At 46.6% G+C, this 20,896-nt stretch overlaps 1 protein-coding gene across 1 annotated transcript in view; it reads left to right on the plus strand.

Moving 5' to 3' along the window:
- Positions 1–20,464, plus strand: part of slc28a1 (solute carrier family 28 member 1) — a 113,307-nt gene extending 92,843 nt beyond the window's left edge. The window contains exons 16-19 of the mRNA XM_087982232.1: positions 4,826–4,907; positions 14,100–14,198; positions 16,638–16,749; positions 19,980–20,464. Of these exons, the coding sequence (XP_087838358.1) occupies positions 4,826–4,907; positions 14,100–14,198; positions 16,638–16,749; positions 19,980–20,100 (414 nt within the window). The 3' untranslated portion in view covers positions 20,101–20,464. The remainder of the gene's footprint in view (positions 1–4,825; positions 4,908–14,099; positions 14,199–16,637; positions 16,750–19,979) is intronic.
- The last annotated feature ends 432 nt before the right edge of the window (positions 20,465–20,896 follow it).

Genomic DNA, 20,896 nt, shown 5'->3' on the forward strand with positions numbered 1-20,896 from the left:
TGTACATGGGGGATTTGTACATAGGGGATTTGTACATGGGGGATTTGTACATGGGGGATTTGTACATGAGGGATTTATACATGGGGGATTTGTACATGAGGGATTTATACATGGGGGATTTGTACATGGGGGATTTATACATGGGGGATTTGTACATGAGGGATTTATACATGGGGGATTTGTACATGGGAGATTTATACATGGGGGATTTGTACATGAGGGATTTATACATGGGGGATTTGTACATGGGAGATTTATACATGGGGGATTTGTACATGGGAGATTTATACATGGGGGATTTGTACATGGGGATTTGTGCATGAGGGATTTATACATGTGGGATTTGTACATGGGGATTTGTACATGGGGGATTTATACATGGGGGATTTGTACATGGGGATTTGTACATAGGGGATTTGTACATGAGGGATTTGTACATGGGGGATTTATACATGGGGGATTTATACATGGGGGATTTATACATGAGGATTTGTGCATAGGGGATTTGTACATGAGGGATTTGTACATGGGGTTTTGTACATGGGGGATTTATACATGGGGGATTTGTACATGGGGGATTTATACATGGGGGATTTGTACATGGGGATTTGTACATAGGGGATTTGTACATAGGGGATTTGTACATGAGGGATTTATACATGGGGGATTTATACATGGGGGATTTATACATGGGGGATTTGTACATAGGGGATTTGTACATAGGGGATTTGTACCTGAGGGATTTGTACATGGGGGATTTATACATGGGGGATTTGTACATGGGGGATTTATACATGGGGGATTTATACATGGGGGATTTATACATGGGGGATTTGTACATGGGGGATTTATACATGGGGGATTTGTACATGGGGATTTGTACATGAGGGATTTATACATGGGGGATTTGTACATAGGGGATTTGTACATGAGGGATTTGTACATGGAGGTTTTGTACATGGGGGATTTATACATGGGGGATTTGTACATAGGGGATTTGTACCTGAGGGATTTATACATGGGGGATTTGTACATGGGGGATTTATATATGAGGGATTTATACATGGGGGATTTGTACATGGGGGATTTATACATGGGGGATTTGTACATGGGGATTTGTACATGGGGGATTTGTACATGGGGGATTTGTACATGGGGGATTTGTACATGGGGGATTTATACATGGGGGATTTGTACATGGGGGATTTGTACATGGGGAATTTGTACATGGGGGATTTGTACATGGGGGATTTGTACATGGGGATTTGTACATGGGGGATTTGTACATGGGGGATTTATACATGGGGGATTTATACATGGGGGATTTGTACATGGGGGATTTGTACATGGGGAATTTGTACATGAGGGATTTATACATGGGGGATTTGTACATGGGGGATTTATACATGGGGGATTTGTACATGAGGGATTTATACATGGGGGATTTGTACATGGGGGATTTGTACATGGGGGATTTGTACATGGGGGATTTGTACATGAGGGATTTGTACATGAGGGATTTATACATGAGGGATTTATACATGGAGGATTTGTACATGAGGGATTTATACATGGGGGATTGGTACATGGGGGATTTATACATGAGGGATTTATACATGGAGGATTTGTACATGGGGGATTTATACATGGGGGATTTGTACATGGGGGATTTGTACATGGGGGATTTATACATGGGGGATTTGTACATGAGGGATTTATACATGGGGGATTTGTACATGGGAGATTTATACATGGGGGATTTGTACATGAGGGATTTATACATGGGGGATTTATACATGGGAGATTTATACATGGGGGATTTGTACATGAGGGATTTATACATGGGGGATTTGTACATAGGGGATTTGTACATGAGGGATTTATATATGGGGGATTTGTACATGGGGATTTGTACATGAGGGATTTATACATGGGGGATTTGTACATAGGGGATTTGTACATGAGGGATTTATATATGGGGGATTTGTACATGGGTATTTGTACATGAGGGATTTATACAGGGGGGATTTGTACATAGGGGATTTGTACATGAGGGATTTATATATGGGGGATTTGTACATGGGGATTTGTACATGAGGGATTTATACATGGGGGATTTGTACATGGGGGATTTGTACATGAGGGATTTATACATGGGGGATTTATACATGGGAGATTTGTACATGGCGATTTGTACATGAGGGATTTATACATGAGGGATTTATACATGGGGGATTTGTACATGGGGGATTTGTACATGAGGGATTTGTACATGGGGGATTTGTACATGGGGGATTTGTACATAGGGGATTTGTACATGAGGGATTTGTACATAGGGGATTTGTACATGGGGGATTTGTACATGGGGGATTTGTACATGGGGGATTTGTACATGGGGGATTTGTACATGGGGGATTTGTACATGGGGGATTTATACATGGGGGATTTATACATGGGGGATTTGTACATGGGGTTTTGTACATGGGGGATTTATACATGGGGGATTTGTACATGGGGGATTTGTACATGGGGGATTTGTACATGGGGATTTGTACATGGGGGATTTGTACATGGGTGCCTGGGATACTGTGGCCTATCTCCCTAACATCAGCCAGCCTCAGGCTCTGCTGATTTCCCATCCAGTCAGGCCAGGAAACAATCTCACGTGTCACAATTTGACAGATTGGCCTAGTTTCCATTGGAGTTTACACGTGTGAGGGGTGACCTGATTAAAGGACAGACGATCCGAAATGGGTGTTGACAAGGGAAAGGATGTTCCCCCCCCCCCCCCCCCTGTGGATGAGTCCAGAACCTCCAAAACCAAAGGATTAAAGTTCGGGCTCGTCCTTCTGGGCCTGGGAGGAGAGGTTCTGTCTCTCAGAGGGCTTTGCGATTTTGATGCTCTGCCTCAGACAACTTTGGAGTCTGGTGATGGAATACTTTTAAGAAGGATGTGAATAGATTCCTATTGGGCAGGATAAATGGGGCGGCACGGTGGCCCAGTGGTTAGCACTGCTGCCTCACAGCACCAGGGACCCGCGCGTTCGATTCCAGCCTCGGGCGACTCTCTGTGTGGAGTTTGCACGTTCTCCCCCGCGTCTGCGTGGGTTGCCTCCGGGTGCTCCGGTTTCCTCCCACAGTCCAAAGATGTGCAGGTCAGGTGAATTGGCCATGCTAAATTGCACGTAGAATTAGGTGAATTAGTTAGGGGGAATGGGTGTGGGTGGGTTACTCTTTGGAGAGTTGGTGTGGACTTGTTGGGCCGAAGGGCCTGTTTCCACACTGTAGGGAATCTAATCTAATCTTATCAGCAACTCACTGTCAATGCAGAATTCCAAACACAGTCAGCTCAGCCATGATCATATCGAATGATGGAACGGGCTTGAGGGGTCAAATGGTTTAGTTCCAGCTTTATTTAGATTTATACAGCACGGAACAGACCCTTTCATCCAACTCGTCCAGGCCGACCAGACATCCCAATCTGACCTATTCCCATTTGCCAACATTTGATCCATATCCTTCCAAACCCTTCCTATTCATTTACCTACCCAGATGCCTTTTAAATGCTGTAATTGTACCAGCCTCCACCACTTCCTCTGGCAGCTCATTCCATACACGTACCGCCCTCTGCTGGAACAAATTGCTCCTTGGGTCCCTTTTATATCTTTCCCCTCTCACCCTAAACCTATGCCTTCTACTTTTGGACTCGCCCACCCCAGGGAAAAGACTTTGTCTACTCATCCTATCCGTGCCCATCATGATTTTATAAACTTCCATAAAGTCACCCCTCAACCTCCAATGCTCCAAGGAAAACAGCCCCAGCCTATTCAGCCTCTCCCTCTTACTCAAACCTTCCAGCCCTGGCAACATCCTTGTAAATCTTTTCTAAGCCCTTTCAAGTTTCACAGAAGGGAGATCAGAGTTGTACACAGTATTCTAAAGTGGGCAGATGTGGGTACTGCAGATGCTGGAGATTAGATTCAAGATTAGAGTGGTGCTGGAAAATCTCAGCAGGTCAGGCAGCATCCGAGGAGCAGGAAAATCGACGTTTCGGGCGAAAGCCCTTCATCAGAAATTCTAAAGTGGCCTAACTAACTAAGTTAAAAATCACACAACACCAGGTTATAGTCCAACAGGTTTAATTGGAAGCACACTAGCTTTCGGAGCGACGCTCCTTCATCACCTGATTTATAGCTTTAAATTAAGGGGGGGTAGATATAGGACTGAAGTTAGGGGTAGGTTCTTCACTCAGCGAGTCGTAAGTTCATGGAATGCCCTGCCAGTAGCAGTGGTGGACTCTCCCACTTTATGGGCATTTAAGCAGGCATTGGATAGCTATATGGAGGATAGTGGGTTAGTATAGGTTAGGTGGGCTTGGATCGGCGCAACATCGAGGGCCAAAGGGCCTGTACTGCGCTGTATTCTTCTATGTTCTATGTTCTATGTTGTGCGATTTTTAACTGTGTCCACCCAAGTCCAATACCGGCACCTCCACATCATGACTAACGATCTAAAGTGGCCTAACCACAACATAAACTCCCAATTCCTATACCCAATGCACCAATCAAAAAAGGCCAAATACCATCTAACCGCCCTGTCTACCTGCAACTCCACTTCCAAGAAACTACGAACCTGCACTCCAAGGTCTCTTTGTCCAGCAACACTCCCCAGGACCTTACCATTAACTGTATAAATCCTGCCCTGGATTGCCTTTCCAAAATGCAACACCTCACATTTATCTAAATTAAACTCCATCTGTTTGTAAATTAGGGTCTTTACGAGAAGAGTGTGGAAAAGGTTTACGTTTTCGGTTTTGTCCCTGCAGGTCAGAGCAGAGACGTTATCTACATACGCCCTTTGTGGATTTGCAAACTTTTCATCAATTGGGATAATGTTGGGAGGACTCTGTGAGTAACACAAACAGCATCAGACATTTACAGTCAATGTCGAGGAAGCCTTCAATGTGGCCTTTTAATCTTCTACAATCTTCAAGTGTTTTCAAGGCACATCAGTTACCCGCTGTGTTTGGGTTTCTATTGGCCATTGTGGGGTCTATTCATTTCCACTTTTCACCCAATGCCATCTTCTTTGAGACTGCAGATTGCATTAACCCAATGAAGGTGAACGCACTTGATCAGAGTAACACAGTTTGGGGCGTGTGCAGGTGGTGAACAATCCTTTATAAGTTCAGCCTCCTAACCTTCTGCCTTGCTGTGTAAATGCGAGGACAGAGTTAGACCTTTGTCTCATCTCGTGATCCACATCGCACAGAGACAATCCCTGCTCGGTTTCACTGCATAAGGGTCAGAGGGGACTCTGCTGGATCTGTCCACACGGTACTTCCTTGGGGACAGCTTCAGAGCATTGTGCCAGCTGAGAGCACCTTCCTTCAGAGTCACACAGTTGTTGGAGTGCAGGGAGAGGCCATTTGACCCATCCCTCTGTGCTAGCTCTCCAAAGGAGGAGTGGACTCAGTGCCGTTCTCCTGCTTTCTCCCCGTCATCCTGCACATTCTTGTCTTTCCGATAATGTGTCTCCCGAAGGCCTCGCTGAATGTATCTCAGACACCCTCTCGTGCAGTATGTCCCAGACTGTAACCACTCCCTGTGAGAGAGGGCCCTTTTCTCAGGTCGCATTTGCTCCTTTAGCTGGGAGAGTCCTACACATCAAGCCAGGCCCAACCCAGGACATTGTGCACCCTCTCTGTGTGGGAGGCATTGGGGGGGGGGGGGGGAGGTGTGGTGGTTTCAGGTGTCATGGTGAAACTTCCTTCATAACGGTGAAGTGACATCAGTCACTATTTGTCAAGCCATTTGGGGTATAAGAACATGCAGCTGTTTAATGTCGATGTTCATCAAACCTGATAAACTTATATCATAAAATGCAAGTCGCACCAGCACTGAACATAAACAGCATGCATTTATATAGCCTCTTTCGCATCCTTGAAACGCAACACAACTGACGAAGCACTTCTTTTGAGTGTACCCACTGACGACCTGTGGACGATTGCAGTGGCCAGTTTGTGTACGGCAAGATCCCACAATTGGGATTGGCTGTTGGGGAGATGGATTGGATGATAAGGGCTGGCCAAAACATGGGGCGTTGGGGGAGTGGTGTGGTGCGGCTGGGGTGGGGGGGTGCTCTCTGCTCCTCTATGTGCAATGTCATTGGACTCCCTTACAGAAAGGCCAAAGGAATCTCAGTTGAATGTCCCGATCAAAGGACAGTATCTATGGCAGGGCAGAAGAGGCTCAGCACAGCATGGAAGGCATCAGCTGAGGCCACACACTCTTGCCCCCTAGAGTTGGGTTTGAGTTGAGATCTCCTGACACACACAGAGGTGAGGCGGACATGCTCAATACTGAACATCGCAGACGGTGCTCCGAGCAGACTACATCACATGCCTCCTCTGACTCTATCGCCTTAAAGCTGAACAAAAACCACCCTACCTTAGCCCCAAACATCCGTATCTGCTGGAGCTCTCCTCCCTCTAATTCAGAAGGTTCAAGCCCCACTTCAGAAACAGGAGACTCAGGAGTGGGCGGCATGGTGGCACAGTGGTTAGCAATGCTGCCCCCCAGCGCCAGTAGACCTGGGTTCAATTCCTACCTCAGGCGACTGTCTGTGTGGAGTTTGCACATTCTCCCCGTGTCTGCGTGGGTTTCCTCCGGGTGTTCCGGTTTCCTCCCACAGGCCAAAAATGTGCAGGTTAGGTGAATTGGCCATGCTAAATCGCCCGTAGTATTCGGTGAAAGGATAAATCTAGGGTAATGTGTCTGGGTGGGTTGTGCTTTGGTGGGTCAGTGTGGACTTGTTGGGCCGAAGGGCCTGTTTCCATATGTAAGTAATCTAAAGTGCTGCACTCCCAGTGATGCTGCTGTTCAGGGAAGATGTTGAACTGAGACCCTGCCTTCTCTCTCAGTCATGCCTTGGTCCTGTCGAATAGGACCAGGCCATTTGGCCCTTCAAGTCTGCTTGACCATTCAGTATGGATCATGACTGATCCCCTATCATAATGGCAATGTTCCTGCTTTCTTCCCAAATACCATTGATGTTTTTAAGTGATCCCAGACCTCCTGGTTTAAGAGGTAGGGAGCTCCACATCAGGATACCACTTTAAATAACTGATAAATATTTCTAATGACTAAACAAAAATGAATCAACTGTGTTTATGTGGGTCACCGTCAGGGTAAATTCCATCAGGCACTGTTGTTCTGTCCCACTTGGTTTTTATGTGGGTCCTGTCTGTTGGGGGGAGTGTCACCTCTGGGTCTTTTCTGCAGCAGTTTGTACACTGGGTCTATCTGTGTGTGTGTTTATACACTGGGTCTATCTCTGTGTGTTTGTACACTGTGTCTATCTCTGTGTGTTTGTACACTGGGTCTATCTCCCAGTGTGTTTGTACACTGCGTCTATCTCCCAGTGTGTTTGTACACTGCGTCTATCTCTCTGTGTGTTTGTACACTGGGTCTATCTCAGTGTGTTTGTACACTGGATCTATCTCCCAGTGTGTTTGTACACTGGGTGTATCTCAGTGTGTTTGTACACTAGGTCAATCTCTATGTGTTTGTACACCGGGTCTATCTGTGTGTGTTTGTATACTAGGACTATCTCTGTGTGTTTGTACACTGGGTCTGTCTCTGTGTGTTTGTACACTGGATCTATCTCCCAGTGTGTTTGTACACTGGGTCTATCTCTCTGTGTGTTTGTACACTGGGTCTATCTCAATGTGTTTGTACATGGGTCTATCTCTCTGTGTGTTTGTACACTGGGTCTATCTCAGTGTGTTTGTACACTGGGTCTATCTCAGTGTGTTTGTACACTGGATCTATCTCAGTGTGTTTGTACACTGGGTCTATCTATCTGTGTGTTTGTACACTGGGTCTGTCTCAGTGTGTTTGTACACTGGGTCTATCTCAATGTGTTTGTTCACTTGGCCTATCTCAGTGTGTATGTACACTGGATCTATCTCCCAGTGTGTTTGTACACTGGGTCTATCTCAGTGTGTTTGTACACTAGGGCAATCTCTGTGTGTTTGTACACTGGGTCTATCTGTGTGTGTTTGTATACTCGGACCATCTCTGTGTGTTTGTACACTGGGTCTGTCTCTGTGTGTTTGTACATTGGGTGTATCTCAGTGTGTTTGTATACTGGGTCTATCTGTGTGTGTTTGTACACTGGGTCTATCTCTCAGTGTGTTTGTTCACTGGGTCTATCTCTGTGTGTTTGTACACTGGGTCTATCTCTCTGTGTGGTTGTACACTGGGTCTATCTCTGTGTGTTTGTACACTGGGTCTATCTCTGTGTGTTTGTACATTGGGTCTATCTGTGTGTGTTTGTATACTGGGTCTATCTCTGTGTGTTTGTACACTGGGTCTATCTGTGTGTGTTTGTATACTGGGTCTATCTCTGTGTGTTTGTACACTTGGTCTATCTCTCAGTGTGTTTGTTCACTGGGTCTATCTCTGTGTGTTTGTACACTGGGTTTATCTCAGTGTGTTTGTACACTGGGTCTATCTCTGTGTTTGTATACTGGGTCTATCTCTCTTTGTGTTTGTACACTGGGTCTATCGCTGTGTGTTTGTACACTGGGTCTATCTATCTGTGTGTTTGTACACTGGGTCCATCTCTCTGTGTGTTTGTACAATGGGTCTATCTCAATGTGTTTGTACACTGGGTCTACCTCAGTATGTTTGTACACTGGGTCTGTCTCAGTGTATTTGTACACTGGGTCTATCTCAGTGTGTTTGTAACTGGGTCTATCTCTCAGTGTGTTTGTACACTGGGTCTATCTCAGTGTGTTTGTACACTGGGTCTATCTCATTGTGTTTGTACACTGGGTCTATCTCAGTGTGTTTGTACACTGGGTCTATCTCTGTGTGTTTGTACACTGGGTCTATCTCCATGTGTTTGTACACTGGGTCTATCTCTCTGTGTATTTGTACAGTGGGTCTATCTCAATGTGCTTGTACACTGGGTCTATCTCAGTGTGTTTGTACACTGGGTCTATCTCTCTGTGTGTTTATACACTGGGTCTATCTCAGTGTGTTTGTACACTGGGTCTATCTCTCTGTGTGTTTATACACTGGGTCTATCTCAGTGTGTTTGTACACTGGATCTATCTCCCAGTGTTTTTGTACACTGGGTGTATCTCAGTGTGTTTGTACACTAGGTCAATCTCTATGTGTTTGTACACCGGGTCTATCTGTGTGTGTTTGTACACTGGATCTATCTCTCTGTGTGTTTGTACAATGGGTCTATCTCAGTGTGTTTGTACACTGGGTCTATCTGTGTGTGTTTGTACACTGGGTCTATCTCTCAGTGTATTTGTACACTGGGTCTATCGCAGTGTGTTTGTACACTTGGTCTATCTCTCAGTGTGTTTGTACACTGGGTCTATCTCCATGTGTTTGTACACTGGGTCTATCTCAGTGTGTTTGTACACTGGGTCTATCTCCATGTGTTTGTACACTGGGTCTATCTCAGTGTGTTTGTACACTGGGTCTATCTCCATGTGTTTGTACACTGGGTCTATCTCCATGTGTTTGTACACTGGGTCTATCTCTGTGTGTTTGTACACTGGGTCTATCTCTCTGTGTGTTTGTACACTGGGTCTATCTCAGTGTGTTTGTACACTGGGTCTATCTCAATGTGCTTGTACACTGGGTCTATCTCTCTGTGTGTTTGTACACTGGGTCTATCTCAATGTGCTTGTACACTGGGTCTATCTCAGTGTGTTTGTACACTGGGTCTATCTCAGTGTGTTTGTACACTGGGTCTATCTCAGTGTGTTTGTACACTGGGTCTATCTCCATGTGTTTGTACACTGGGTCTATCTCAGTGTGTTTGTACACTGGGTCTATCTCAGTGTGTTTGTACACTGGGTCTATCTCCATGTGTTTGTACACTGGGTCTATCTCTGTGTGTTTGTACACTGGGTCTATCTCTCTGTGTGTTTGTACACTGGGTCTATCTCAGTGTGTTTGTACACTGGGTCTATCTCAATGTGCTTGTACACTGGGTCTATCTCTCTGTGTGTTTGTACACTGGGTCTATCTCAATGTGCTTGTACACTGGGTCTATCTCAGTGTGTTTGTACACTGGGTCTATCTCAGTGTGTTTGTACACTGGGTCTATCTCTCTGTGTGTTTGTACACTGGGTGTATCTCAGTGTGTTTGTACACTGGGTCTATCTCTGTGTGTTTGTACACTGGGTTTATCTCAGTGTGTTTGTACACTGGGTCTATCTCTGTGTGTTTGTACACTGGGTCTATCTCTGTGTGTTTGTACACTGGGTCTATCTCTCTGTGTGTTTGTACACTGGGTCTATCTCAATGTGCTTGTACACTGGGTCTATCTCTCTGTGTGTTTGTACACTGGGTCTATCTCTGTGTGTTTGTACACTGGGTCTATCTCCATGTGTTTGTACACTGGGTCTATCTCAGTGTGTTTGTACACTGGGTCTATCTCAATGTGCTTGTACACTGGGTCTATCTCAGTGTGTTTGTACACTGGGTCTATCTCAGTGTGTTTGTACACTGGGTCTATCTCTCTGTGTGTTTGTACACTGGGTCTATCTCTCTGTGTGTTTGTTCACTTGGTCTATCTCAGTGTGTTTTTACAGTGGATCTATCTCAGTGTGTTTGTACACTGGGTCTATCTCTCAGTGTGTTTGTACACTTGGTCTATCCCTCTGTGTGTTTGTACACTGGATCTATCTCCCAGTGTGTTTGTACACTGGGTCTATCTCAGTGTGTTTGTATACTAGGACTATCTCTGTGTGTTTGTACACTGGGTCTGTCTCTGTGTGTTTGTACACTGGATCTATCTCCCAGTGTATTTGTACACTGCGTCTATCTCAGTGTGTTTGTATACTGGGTCTATCTCTGTGTGTTTGTACACTGGGTCTATCTGTGTGTGTTTGTACACTGGGTCTATCCCTCTGTGTGTTTGTTCACTGGGTCTATCTCTGTGTGTTTGTACACTGGGTCTATCTCAGTGTGTTTGTATACTGGGTCTATCTCTGTGTGTTTGTACACTGGGTCTATCTGTGTGTGTTTGTACACTGGGTCTATCCCTCTGTGTGTTTGTTCACTGGGTCTATCTCAGTGTGTTTGTACACTGGGTCTATCTCTGTGTGTTTGTACACTGGGTCTATCTGTGTGTTTGTACACTGGGTCTATCTCAGTTTGTTTGTACACTTGGTCTATCTCAGTGTGTTTGTACACTGGTCTATCTCAGTGTGTTTGTACACTGAGTCTATCTCAGTGTGTTTGTACACTGGGTATCTCTCAGTGTGTTTGTACACTGGGTCTATCTCTTAGTGTGTTTGTACTCTGGTTCTAACTCTGTGTGTTTGTACACTGGGTCTAACTCTCTGTGTGGTTGTACACTGGGTCTATCTCTGTGTGTTTGTACATTGGGTCTATCTGTGTGTGTTTGTATACTGGGTCTATCTCAGTGTGTTTGTACACTAGGTCTGTCTCTGTGTGTTTGTACACTGGGTGTATCTCAGTGTGTTTGTATATTGGGTCTATCTCTGTGTATTTGTACACTGCGTCTATCTCTCTCTGTGTTTGTACACTGGGTCTATCTCATTGTGTTTGTTCACTGGGTCTATCTCTGTGTGTTTGTACACTGGGTCTATCTCAGTGTGTTTGTACACTGGGTCTATCTCTGTGTTTGTACACTGGGTGTATCTGTGTGTGTTTGTGTACTGGGTCTATCTCTGTGTTTGTATACTGGGTCTATCTCTGTGTGTGTTTGTACACTGGGTCTATCTCAGTGTGTTTGTACACTGGGTCTATCTCAATGTGCTTGTACACTGGGTCTATCTCTCTGTGTGTTTGTACACTGGGTCTATCTCAATGTGCTTGTACACTGGGTCTATCTCAGTGTGTTTGTACACTGGGTCTATCTCAGTGTGTTTGTACACTGGGTCTATCTCTCTGTGTGTTTGTACACTGGGTGTATCTCAGTGTGTTTGTACACTGGGTCTATCTCTGTGTGTTTGTACACTGGGTTTATCTCAGTGTGTTTGTACACTGGGTCTATCTCTGTGTGTTTGTACACTGGGTCTATCTCTGTGTGTTTGTACACTGGGTCTATCTCTCTGTGTGTTTGTACACTGGGTCTATCTCAATGTGCTTGTACACTGGGTCTATCTCTCTGTGTGTTTGTACACTGGGTCTATCTCTGTGTGTTTGTACACTGGGTCTATCTCCATGTGTTTGTACACTGGGTCTATCTCAGTGTGTTTGTACACTGGGTCTATCTCAATGTGCTTGTACACTGGGTCTATCTCAGTGTGTTTGTACACTGGGTCTATCTCAGTGTGTTTGTACACTGGGTCTATCTCTCTGTGTGTTTGTACACTGGGTCTATCTCTCTGTGTGTTTGTTCACTTGGTCTATCTCAGTGTGTTTTTACAGTGGATCTATCTCAGTGTGTTTGTACACTGGGTCTATCTCTCAGTGTGTTTGTACACTTGGTCTATCCCTCTGTGTGTTTGTACACTGGATCTATCTCCCAGTGTGTTTGTACACTGGGTCTATCTCAGTGTGTTTGTATACTAGGACTATCTCTGTGTGTTTGTACACTGGGTCTGTCTCTGTGTGTTTGTACACTGGATCTATCTCCCAGTGTATTTGTACACTGCGTCTATCTCAGTGTGTTTGTATACTGGGTCTATCTCTGTGTGTTTGTACACTGGGTCTATCTGTGTGTGTTTGTACACTGGGTCTATCCCTCTGTGTGTTTGTTCACTGGGTCTATCTCTGTGTGTTTGTACACTGGGTCTATCTCAGTGTGTTTGTATACTGGGTCTATCTCTGTGTGTTTGTACACTGGGTCTATCTGTGTGTGTTTGTACACTGGGTCTATCCCTCTGTGTGTTTGTTCACTGGGTCTATCTCAGTGTGTTTGTACACTGGGTCTATCTGTGTGTTTGTACACTGGGTCTATCTCAGTTTGTTTGTACACTTGGTCTATCTCAGTGTGTTTGTACACTGGTCTATCTCAGTGTGTTTGTACACTGAGTCTATCTCAGTGTGTTTGTACACTGGGTATCTCTCAGTGTGTTTGTACACTGGGTCTATCTCTTAGTGTGTTTGTACTCTGGTTCTAACTCTGTGTGTTTGTACACTGGGTCTAACTCTCTGTGTGGTTGTACACTGGGTCTATCTCTGTGTGTTTGTACATTGGGTCTATCTGTGTGTGTTTGTATACTGGGTCTATCTCAGTGTGTTTGTACACTAGGTCTGTCTCTGTGTGTTTGTACACTGGGTGTATCTCAGTGTGTTTGTATATTGGGTCTATCTCTGTGTATTTGTACACTGCGTCTATCTCTCTCTGTGTTTGTACACTGGGTCTATCTCATTGTGTTTGTTCACTGGGTCTATCTCTGTGTGTTTGTACACTGGGTCTATCTCAGTGTGTTTGTACACTGGGTCTATCTCTGTGTTTGTACACTGGGTGTATCTGTGTGTGTTTGTGTACTGGGTCTATCTCTGTGTTTGTATACTGGGTCTATCTCTGTGTGTGTTTGTACACTGGGTCTATCGCTGTGTGTTTGTACACTGGGTCTGTCTCAGTGTGTTTGTACGCTGGGTCTATCTCTCAGTGTGTTTGAACACTGGGTCTATCTCAGTGTGTTTGTACACTGGGTCTATCTCTCTGTGTGTTTGTACACTGGGTCTATCTCTCTGTGTGTTTGTACAATGGGTCTATGTCAGTGTGTTTGTACGCTGGGTCTGTCTCAGTGTATTTGTACACTGGATCTATCTCAGTGTGTTTGTACACTGGGTCTATCTCTGTGTGTTTGTACATTGGGTCTATCTCTCTGTGTGTTTCTACACTGGGTCTATCTCAATGTGTTTGTCCACTGGGTCTATCTCAGTGTGTTTGTACACTGGGTCTATCTCTCTGTGTGTTTGTACACTGGGTCTATCTGTGTGTGTTTGTACACTGGGTCTATCTCAGTGTGTGTTTGTACGACACAATAGAAAGGAAAGGTGACTGCTTTGAAAGGCGGTATATAAATGCAAACCTGTTTGCCACTGAGAGTCAGCTCCCTTTTCCCTCCCTCTTTCTCTCTGCAGCTTCCATGGCTCCAACGCGTAAGAGCGAGATAGCGTCCATTGTCGTGCACGCTCTGTTTACGGGATTTGTCACGTCGCTGGTGAATGCGTGCGTCGCAGGTGAGCGATGGGGATCTATTCTCCTCTCTGCAGCATGTCCCTTGCCCTCCAGTGCCCCCCACTAAATCTGGCTTCAACATTGATTTGATTTATTATTGTCACGTGTACCTAGGTACAGTGAAAATCTGTGTTTTGCGTGTAGTACAGGCAGATCATACCAAAAGGCCTAGTGGCTCAATAAAAACAATGACTGCAGATGCTGGAAACCAGAGTCTGGATTAGAGTGGTGCTGGAAAAGCACAGCAGTTCAGGACGAAACGTCAATTTTCCTGCTCTTCGGATCTGCCTGAACTGCTGTGCTTTTCCAGCACCACTCTCATCTAGACCCCAGTGGCTCAGTGGTTAGCACTGCTGCCTCACAGCGCCAGGGACCCGGGTTTGATTCCAGCTTCGGGCGACTGTCTGTGTGGAGTTTGCACATTCTCCCCGTGTCTGTGTGGGTTTCCTCCGGGTGCTCCAGTTTCCTCCCACAGTCCAAAGATGTGCAGGTCAGGTGAATTGGCCATGCTAAATTGTCCAGGGATGTGAAGGTTAGGTGCATTAGAGCGGGGTAAATGTAGGGGAATGGGTCTGGATGGGACACTGTTTGGAGAGTCGCAATGGACTTGATGGGCCAAATGTCCTATTCCCATACTGTTAGAAACGAAAACCGCTTCTCAATAATCGCTCTAGACAAATTCAGGAAAACAAAGTTTTATTAGCAAGTCTGCAGAGTTGGGCACTCTTCTGAGAAAAGCGCCCCGAGGCTAACAATGTCTTCTGATTAAATACAGGACAAGTCCCTCCCCTCTGTGGCTCTAAAGAGTCACGAGGTTCACATTCTAAACCGTTCAGTAATTTTCCATTCTATATCCTTATCTTAAAGTCTATAGCAGATGTCTCCCGAGTTGTTTTTTTCTTCTTACCCTGTAGTCTTATCAGTCAAGGACTTATTCTTCTCTGTCAGAGTTAGTGGTCCTATTAATCAAGGACTTGTTTTTCTATTCTGTGTGAGTGGTCTTATCAATCAAGGACTTGTTCTTCTACTCTGTCAATGTGAGTGGTCTTATCAACCCGTAGCAGCAGATGTCTCATCTTTTATTACAGAGAAGCATGTTTTACCCTACCCCTATGGCTCTATTCCCCTTAGACTCTGGGGTCATGCACATCTCAGTTGTTTGTACCGAAATCGTCTCTCACACATACCGTTGGGATTTTATGACTTAAAAACAAGGACATACAGATCATAGATTACTTAGACAGAGAGAGGAATATAAGGTTACAACTGCAAAGGGAAGCAAGATCAAAAGTATTCAGAATTAGAGAGAATTCAGCAATCTGATAACAGCAGGGAAGGAGCTGTTCTGGAAACCTTCTGCCTTACAGAAGAGGTTGTAGGAGAGCATTACCGGGCTGGGAGGGGTCTTTGATGATGTTGGCAGCTTTTTCCCGGCGATGAGAGGTGTAAATGGAGTCTGTGGATGGGAGGTCATGTCTTATGCCCACAGTTAAAAAAGAGCTATTGATGCCTGAAGGTCCCTTTCCTCCTGCTGGGCCTCTCCCAGCGATTGGATGGGTACCTTGGAGGGAGAGCACAGATGTATTTACAAGAATGAGGAACCTCAGCGATGAGGATGAGGGTAGATTGAAGAAGTTGGCAACAGAAACAAAATCAGAAATCGCTGGAGAAACTCAGCAGATCCGGCAGCACCTGTCGAGAGAAAATCAGAGCTAACATTTCGGGTCCAGTGACCCTTCTGCAGAACTTGAGAAAGTTTGGACTGTTCTTCCTAGAGAAAGGGGGATTTGACAGATGTGTTCAAAATCATGAGAGGGCTGGATACTCTAGACGGGGAGAAGTTGTTCCCGCTCATAAAAGAGAAAAGGAGGAGAGGAGAGTAGATTTAAAGTGATTTGCAAAACAAAGCAAGAAAACTTGAGAAAACACAGTGACACGGTGGCTCAGTGGTTAGCACTGCTGCCTCACAGCGCCAGGAACCCGGGTTCAATTCCTGCCTTGGGCGACCGTCTGTGTGGAGTTTGCACATTCTCCCCGTGTCTGCGTGGGTTTCCTCCAGGTGCTCCATTTTCCTCCCATATGCCAATGATGTGCAGGTCAGGTGCATTAGCCATACCAAATGCATGGTTACAGCAGTGATTTGGGTCTGGGTGGGATGCCCTTTGGAGGGTCGGTGTGCACTCAATGGGCCGAATGGCCTGCTTCCACACCATTGGGAGTTTATGATGCACACACAGTGAATAGTTAGGGTGCAGAATGCTCTGCCTGGAGACCTGGCGGAGACAGGTTCAACTGAAGCATTCAAGAGGGGCACTGGATGGTTACCTGGATAAAAATGGAATATGGGGGGGGGGGGAGGCAGGAGGGGATAGAACCAAAGTACGTTTTGTGGACTGAATCGCCTCCTTATGTGATTGTGTGAATTACTTTCTGTGCATTAGGAATCCTCATTGTGCCCATGGAATCCATACACTGTGTGAGCTACCTCAACACCAGCACTTTCAATGTCAGCAGTCAGAATCTATTAAACTGTTGCGGAGACCTCTCCAGCAGGTGAGTTCATCCTGAGGTCAGCACCCGACCTGGAGCCTGTGCTGCCCGTTACTGACACACACGCGTTCCACTGTCCAGTCCACCCAGCTTTCTCACACCAGGGGTAGAATCCAAGCTCACCCCCTTGCTGGCCCAACTGCCTCCACCTTGCAGGTTGCAAGTTGACTTTTTGCCACCTGAATAACCCTCGAGACTGATTGCTTTGTCAGCGCAATTATGGTTTTTTAGTTATCCCTGGGGTGGGGTGAGGGGGGGTGGGGGGCATCACCAGCATTTCTCGCCCATCCCTAGAGAAGGTGGGGGTGAGCAGCCTCCTTGAACCACTGCGGGCCATCTGCTGTGGGTTGACCCACAATGCCGTTAGTGAGGGCTTTGACCCGGCAACAGTGAAGGTATAGCGATATATTTCCAAGTCAGGATGGTGAGTGGGCTCAGAGGGGAACTTGCAGGGGAAGTGACCCAGCGACGGTGAAGGTATAGCGATATATTTCCAAGTCAGGATGGTGAGTGGGCTCAGAGGGGAACTTGCAGGGGAAGTGACCCAGCGACGGTGAAGGTATAGCGATATATTTCCAAGTCAGGGTGGTGAGTGGCTTGGAGGGGAACTTGCAGGGGGGTGATGTTCCCGTGTATCTGCTGCCCCTTGTCCTTCAAGATGGGTCACACATTTGGAAGGTGTTGGTGAGTCAGTGCTTGTAGATGGGAACACACCGCTGTGACTGAGCGTCGATGGTGGAGGGAGTGGATGTTAATGATGGTGGGTGGGAGGCTGGCTAATGTTGGGCTTCTTGTTGGATCCGCATTCATCCAGGCAACTGGGGAGCATCTATCTCTCCACCCCCGAGGCTCCCAACCTTCTTCCTGATGAAGGGCTTTTGCCCGAAATGTCAATTTTCCTGCTCCTCGGATGCTGCCTGACCTGCTGTGCTTTTCCAGCACCACACTCTCGACTCTGATCTCCAGCATCTGCAGCACTCACTTTCACCTGGCATCATGACACAACGACAGCCTCAATTGGGGAGTGACTGCCCAACCCCACTAGGTGATTTGCAGTGTGGGCCCTGTCTGTGTGGGGTCTAGATTAGAGTGATGCTGAAAAAGCACAGCAGGTCAGGCAGCATCCAAGGAGCAGGAAAATCGACGCTGCGGGCAAAAGCTCTTCATCATGAATGGAGGCAGGGAGCCTCCAGGGTGGAGAGATAAATGGGACGGGGGCGAGGCTGGGGGGAAGGTAACAAAGAGTACAATAGGTGAATGGGGGTAGGGAGGAAGATGGTAGGCCAGAGAGGATGGTGGAGTGGATAGGTGGGAAGGAAGATTGGCAGGTAGGACAAGTCATGAGGACAGTGCGGAGCTGGAAGTTTGAAACGGTGAGGTGGGGAAAGGGGAAATGAGGAAACTGTTGAAGTCCACATTGATGCCCTGGGGTTGAAGTGTTCCGAGGCGGAAGATGAGGCGTTCTTCCTCCATGCGTCTGGTGGTGAGGGAGCGGCGGTGGAGGAGGCCCAGGACCTGCGTGTCCTCGGCAGAGTGGGAGGGGCCACGGGGCGGTGGGGTTGGTTGGTGCAGGTGTCTGGAGATGTTCCCTCAAGTGCTCTGCGAGAAGGCGGCCTGTCTCCCCAATGTAGAAGAGACCGCATCAGGAGCAACGGATACAATAAATTATATTGGTGGATGCGCAGGTGAAACTTTGGATTAGATTAGATTAGATTACAGTGTGGAAACAGGCCCTTCGGCCCAACAAGTCCACACCGACCCGCCAAAGCGCAACCCATCCATACCCCTACATTTACCCCTTACCTAACACTACGGGTGATTTAGCATGGCCAATTCACCTGACCTGCACATCTTTGGACTATGGGAGGAAACCGGAGCACCCGGAGGAAACCCACGCAGACACGAGGAGAATGTGCAAACTCCACACAGTCAGTCGCCTGAGGCGGGAATTGAACCCGTGTCTCTGGCGCTGTGAGGCAGCAGTGCTAACCACTGAGCCACTGTGCCGCCCATAATGTGGAAGGCTCCTTTAGGGCCTTGGATGGAGGTGAGGGAAGAGGTGTGGATGCAGGTTTTGCAATTCCTGTCCTGCCAATCTTCCTTCCCACCTATCCACTCCACCCTCCTCTCTGACCTATCACTGTCATCCCCACCCCCATCCACCTATTGTACTCTTTGCTACCTTCTCCCCAGCCTCGCCCCCCCCCCCCCCCCCCCCCCTCCCATTTATCTCTCCACCCTGGAGGCTCCCAGCCTAATTCCTGATGAAGGGTTTTTGCCCGAAACGTCGATTTTCCTGCTCCTCGGATGCTGCCTGACCTGCTGTGCTTTTCCAGCCCCACTCTAATCGAGACTCTGATTTCCAGCATCTGCAGTCCTCACTTTTGCCTGTCTGTGTGGGACTTGGCAGCCAATCATCACAGGCGATTGCAAGGATCCACAGCTTGTCACAGCCCCTGGGACAGCTAGTTTTAAAATATAGCAAATCTGGTGGATCTCTGCCTCAAATAATGGAGTCATAAAGTTCTGTGCTGGACAGAAACAGACTCTTAGGTCCAACTCGTTCATGCTAACCAGACATCCCAATCTGACCATGTGCCAGCACTTGGCCCATATCCCTCTAAACCTTTCCTACTCGGATGCCTTTTAAATGTTGCAATTGTACCAGACTCCACCACTTCCTCTGGCAGCTCATTCCATACCCGTTCCACCCTCTGCGTGAAAAAGTTGCCCCTTAGGTCTCTTTTATATCTTTCCCCTCTCACCCTAAACCTATGCCCTCTAGTTCTGGACTCCCCCACCATGGCTGATCACCCCATCCGTGCCCCTCATGATTCTGTGTGAGGGTCACCCCTCAGCTTCCAACGCTCCAGGGAAAACAGCCCCAGCCTATTCAGTCTCTCCCTGCAGTTCAAACCCTGCAACCCTGGCAACATCTTTGTAAAACCTTTCCTGAACCTTTTACCAGTTTCACAGCAGCTTTCCTGTAATGCTGGCAAATCTGTGCCAAAGGAAGCTGGTGTAAACCTCAAAGCGATCGTACAACAGAAAGCAGCCCTGAGTGCAGTAGAAATGGGGGCAATCAATAGTTTCACTCTATCCCCCTGAGCATGATCATTGCCTTAAGGATAAGATCTTGCCTGTTATGTAAGGAGCTTGGACTTTGTCCTGAGTTGTTAATGTTGTTGCTACGTCATTGTCCATCAGACTAACCCCTCCCTTTGTTTCCACAGCGTGGTACCCAATGTGAATGGAACGATTACATTTACTGGAGAATGGTCAAGTGTCAACCAGAGTCTAACATTTTTACATAACTGTTGTGGTTTGTATAACAGCAGTGTCTGTACGGTGTGACTGATACCTTTTCCCTTTGTTCACGAAGACAGCAATCTATATGCTGAACAAACCTACGCTTATCCATGTAACAAATCATACTGTCCAGAAGTGTGGAAATGATGCCAATTAATTCTCCAAAGACGAAGGACTGGAGATGTGAGGCCTGCCATATTTACATATAGGTTCAGCAGTGACCATTCATCCAGAACCGATTGATCGATATTCCCCTTTCCGTTGTGATTTAATAGCTCTGCAGGTTGCTGGTTTGTGAAGTATGCCTCTGATATTGGGGCTGAGGGACGGAGGGAAGATGGAGTGTGTGAGTCACACACACACACACAAACATACACACGTATACACACACTCACACAGACACACACAACACACACACATACACACATATACACACACACATGCACACATATACACACACTCACACAGACACATTCACACATATACACACACACACAGACACACACACATACACACACATATTCACACAGACACACACACACATACACACACATATACACACACATATACACACATTCACACAGACACACTCACACACATATACACACACTCACACAGACACACTCACACAGACACACACACACCTCCCTCACCCATACGCATACACACACACATACCTCCCCCCACCCACACATACAGACACATATACACACACTCACACAGGCACATTCACACATATACACACACTCATACACATACACAAACTCACACAGACACACTCACATATATACACACGTATACACACAGACACACACACACATATACACACATTCACACAGAC

The sequence above is a fragment of the Chiloscyllium plagiosum genome, unplaced genomic scaffold (genome assembly GCF_037043375.1).
Source record: "Chiloscyllium plagiosum isolate Xiang-an unplaced genomic scaffold, Cpla_swu_hap1 HiC_scaffold_42, whole genome shotgun sequence".
NCBI classification, from domain to species: domain Eukaryota; kingdom Metazoa; phylum Chordata; class Chondrichthyes; order Orectolobiformes; family Hemiscylliidae; genus Chiloscyllium; species Chiloscyllium plagiosum.